General features: G+C 31.6%; 1 protein-coding gene across 1 annotated transcript; it reads right to left on the bottom strand.

Moving 5' to 3' along the window:
* Positions 1-462: 462 nt before the first annotated feature.
* Positions 463-1,657, bottom strand: LOC127102667 (ABC transporter G family member 1; the record flags this gene model as incomplete). The annotated part of the gene is made up of 4 exons (XM_051040014.1): positions 463-640; positions 715-1,185; positions 1,268-1,347; positions 1,456-1,657. Coding segments are annotated over 4 exons (924 nt in total), but the record flags the coding sequence as incomplete, so codon positions are not given.
* Between the last annotated feature and the right edge of the window lie 2,771 nt (positions 1,658-4,428).

Raw genomic sequence — 4,428 nt, 5'->3', positions numbered from 1 at the left:
ACTCGAATTCCCATTTATTACTATAGTGCTTGGGAAATTCATGCTTTGAGTCATTATAAATTTAATATAGAACTCTTTCTTACTTGATATTTTAAGATACATTTGACTTGTCAGTTTTTTCATAATATGGTGGATCAATACTTAAAAATCACTTTGAAACTCTAATGATTATAGACAACGTCCACTGGCTTTGAAAAGTATGTTGTAGTATGTGTTTTTTCTATTCTAAGTCTAATTTAAGAATGTACTATTATACTTACACATTCACTTGTTTTTGTCACTTCAATCTGAACTTGACTTTTCATTTTGGACGCTTTATAAGAATTTACAAGGATACCGTTTGCTTCTTCAGTAATAACTCCTTTATCAAAGCCCTCTTCATTTTGGACGCTTTATAAGAATTTACAAGGATACCGTTTGCTTCTTCAGTAATAACTCCTTTATCAAAGCCCTCTTCATTTTGGACGCTTTATAAGAATTTACAAGGATTTTTGATTATGTATATATATAACAGTAAAATATCATTATTTAGACTGAGGGTTTGAATAAATACCTGTTCAAAATCTTTGTTTATGATCCTTAAGTAGTGATCAGAAGGATTGTAGAGAGTTGGGCAAGGGAAGCCATTTGAAGAAAAAAACTGCACTGAATCAAGTGTTACTATATATGTATTTTGTCAAATCAATATGTGGTACAAGGATTTTAGTTCCTAACCTGATTTGCTTCAGAAGCTGGACCAAAATATACCGTCTCCCCAGAGGAAAGAAGACAGAGGTCATCAAATAGTTCAAAAACTTGGCTACTAGGCTGATGGATGGATGCAACAATCGTCCTTTGAATACCATCCCTTACACGTAAACTTGCAATTCTACTCATAACATAGTAGGAAGCTGCACTATCAAGTCCACTTGTTGGTTCATCAAGGAAAAGAAGTCTTGGGCGTGTTAGCATCTCAATGCAAATGCTAAGTCTCCTCTTTTGCCCTCCACTTAGGCCCTTAGAACCATACCCTCCGACCCTTGTGTTAATAGCATCTTGCAGGCCCATTTCTGTAAGTGTGATATCTGCTTGTCTCTTCTTCTCTGCTATGGACATTGACTTCGGAAATTGAAGTTGAGCTGAGTAGTATAAAGTTTCACCAGCTGTTAAAGCCGACAGCATAGCATCATCTTGTGTTACATAGCCCTGAATTTACATGGTGTCAAAAAGGTTAGTAACTAATCTATCTGTTTTCTAAAACAGTTAGTATTCAGGTATTCTGTCTTACTGATGTTCCATAAGCCAGTGTTTGTTTTTTGCCATTGATTAGAATCGTCCCTGATTGCTGTATGTTTGAGCTCAATCTTCCTGCAACATTGCTCAAATCATATTATAATTGAAAGGCAGTGACTTAGTGGTTACTGATCACACATGCATGTAAATTGCAGTAGAGTAGTATAGTACTGATCTAGTTACCTGCTAATGCATCAAGGAGTGTTGATTTGCCGCTGCCGGAAGGACCCATTACAGCCAAAAGCTTCCCTGGCTGGGCATAACCTATAAGTCCCTGCAGAATTAGTTTTTTATTCTTTCCTTTTCTAACAATGGCCTCCAAATTCTCCCATGTCACAGTAATGTAACATTTATCAACTTCATGTGATATTGAAATGTGAGCAAAGATTCATCTCCGAAAAGTTTAATAAATACTGTTTGAAATTATAAGCAGAGAGAGCTGAATGAAAGAGAAAGAAGAAGAATTAAATTTTCTTTTTGACTTTTTCTCCTTACCACGTGTCAGACAGGGAGAGGAGAACTTTAAAAAATAATCTTCTTTCCTCTCCCTTTTTGCGCTGATTTCTCTTTTATTTTTCATTTTTTTTCTTTTTGTTTACTATAATATTCTTGTTATTATTAATAGATATTTTTTCAATTATTATTATAACTAATACATCTATTATTATTATTATTATTATTATTATTATTATTATTATTATTATTATTATTATTATTATTATTATTATTATTATTTAATAACATTTATTATTCACTAAATTTTATTTATTTATTTGCTAACCGCTTATTACCCTTATTAATAATAATTTTATTACTATTATCATTATTATTATTATTATTATTATTATTATTATTATTATTATTTAATTGTTATTATTGTTGATTATTATCATTAATTATCATTATTTATTTATTATTATTGTTAATTATTTGATTATTATTGTTATTAACATTTATAATAATAATTATTATTGATTATGATGGTTGATTACTATTATTTTTAATTATCATTACTATTATTATTATTATTATTGTTTTAATTATTATTCTTATTAAATATTTATTGATTAAATTTATTAGTTTAAATTATTAAGAATTTAATTTATTTGTCTCATCGGTTTTTCACATATACATTGTAATTTCAAAATTAAAAAATCTGTTTAATTTTAGAAGATATTCAAACGCATAAAGTTTTATTGACCGGTCTCGAATAGGGTGATTCATTCATGAATCGCTTTACGGTTGTTTAACATAGTGCTAAATTTAATAGTCTAACTTTCATTTTTCTCTATCTTTCAAAATGTAGCTTAAATCATCAGTTTTTCACAGAAGCATTGCAATTTCGGAGTTAAAAATTCTATTTAACTTCAGAAACTACTTAAACACATAAAGTTTTGTTGACCGGCCTCAGATAGGGTGATTCCTACATGAATCACTTTACGATTGCTTAACATAATGCTAAATTTAGTAGTTTAACTGTCATTTCTTTCTATCTTTCAAAATGTCGCTTAAATCATTAGTTTTCACACATGCATTGCAATTTCTGAGTAAAAAAATCAATGTAACTTCAGAAATTGCTTAAACGCATAGAGTTTTGTTGACCGGCCTCAAATAGGGTGATTCCTGCATGAATCGCTTTACGATTGCTTAACATAGCACTAAATTCAATAGTTCAAATTTCTAATTTATTTATGTCCTTTGGCTTTCTCTTGGGCCTTCTTACAATGAGATTTTTGTTTATTGAGTTTGTGTTGTTAATTGTTATACTATATCTCCATTCGACAAAATTGTACCCCTTATTCTTGTAATGTGTAATAAGTTTACCGTTTTCCTTTATTTCCATTGTATTAGTTAATTGTTAACTCAAGATTGAAATCAATACTTTCAAAAAGAACAAAAAAAAATATTCGATCCAACGTCAAGCAATTTTCCCAAATCATAACCATTTTAACTATCCACTTCTGTATCATTTTCTAAAAAACCTTCAAATCATTTCATCACGTTTTAATTCAACGCGAATAATAAAAACATCGATCAAACATCGAGTTCCTTTTCCCCAATCAAATCCAAATTAATTAATCATACTTAAACATTGTTTCAAAAGGGTGAAAAGGGAGATGGTCTAAAGCTTTCAATTCTTCTCCTCAATTGTTTGGATACGAGTTACCTTACTCGATCATTTAAGCAATTGACATCCATTAAAAACTTCCAATCTGATTCACCTCAAATCGCTTTCACAATCAAAACTTAAGCCAAACTCATTTTTGTAATAACTTGGACGAAAAAGGAGGAGGTCAAGAGCCTTCTATTCCCTTCCCCGAGTATTTGGATACGAGTAGCCTTACTCGGCCATTCGAGTATTTTTCGTTTGTCTAAAATACATTAAGCTTATCTAAATCTTTTTACAATTAAGGATGTAAATGGAGATGGTATAAAGCTTTCTATTCCTCTTCTCGAGTACTTGGATACGAGTAGCCTAACTCGGCCATTCGAGTAATCGTCATCCAACAAAACACTCAACAAATCAAACTTGTTTTCCACCCTTGCACGACATCGAAAACCGTTTCAGAAACGGGTATACTTTATCCATATCGACATGAAACAAACAAAGACTTCCGCCTCTAAGAGCGAGCAACAAGTAAAGGTTTAGTCACTCGATATGTCTAAAGGATCACTCTTCAAAATCAATCAACCCAGTAGTTCTTTCTAAGTAGAACTATGTAGCCTTAAGTTCTCCATAGTGTCCGGAGATACGTAGGAGCAGGATTGAGAAATCTTGATTGACACCCCTTTAATAAAAAATGTTTTCCTTTCTTTCTTTTTCTCGCTCAGTAATTAGAAGATCACAATTAACTTAATCTAACCTTCAATCGCAACGGACGTGAGAGGTGTTAATACCTTCCCCTTGCGTAACTGAATCCTGAACCCGAATTTGGTTGCGACGACCATTTTCTTTTTGTTTTTAAGGGTTTTATTGATATTTTCCCTTTCCTGCTTTGGAATAAATAAAGTTTGATGGAGAATCTGTTCGAATATCTTTTCCGCGAGCGTACGAGCGCTTCATGAAGGATCACATTTTTTAGATGTGACAAATACCACATATACAAAGTTTCTCACCTCCATACGTGAGCTAGCTCTAAACCCTACAAAAAAAAC

The sequence above is a fragment of the Lathyrus oleraceus genome, chromosome 7 (genome assembly GCF_024323335.1).
Source record: "Lathyrus oleraceus cultivar Zhongwan6 chromosome 7, CAAS_Psat_ZW6_1.0, whole genome shotgun sequence".
NCBI lineage: Eukaryota > Viridiplantae > Streptophyta > Magnoliopsida > Fabales > Fabaceae > Lathyrus > Lathyrus oleraceus.
This window is presented reverse-complemented; position numbering and strand designations above follow the sequence as displayed.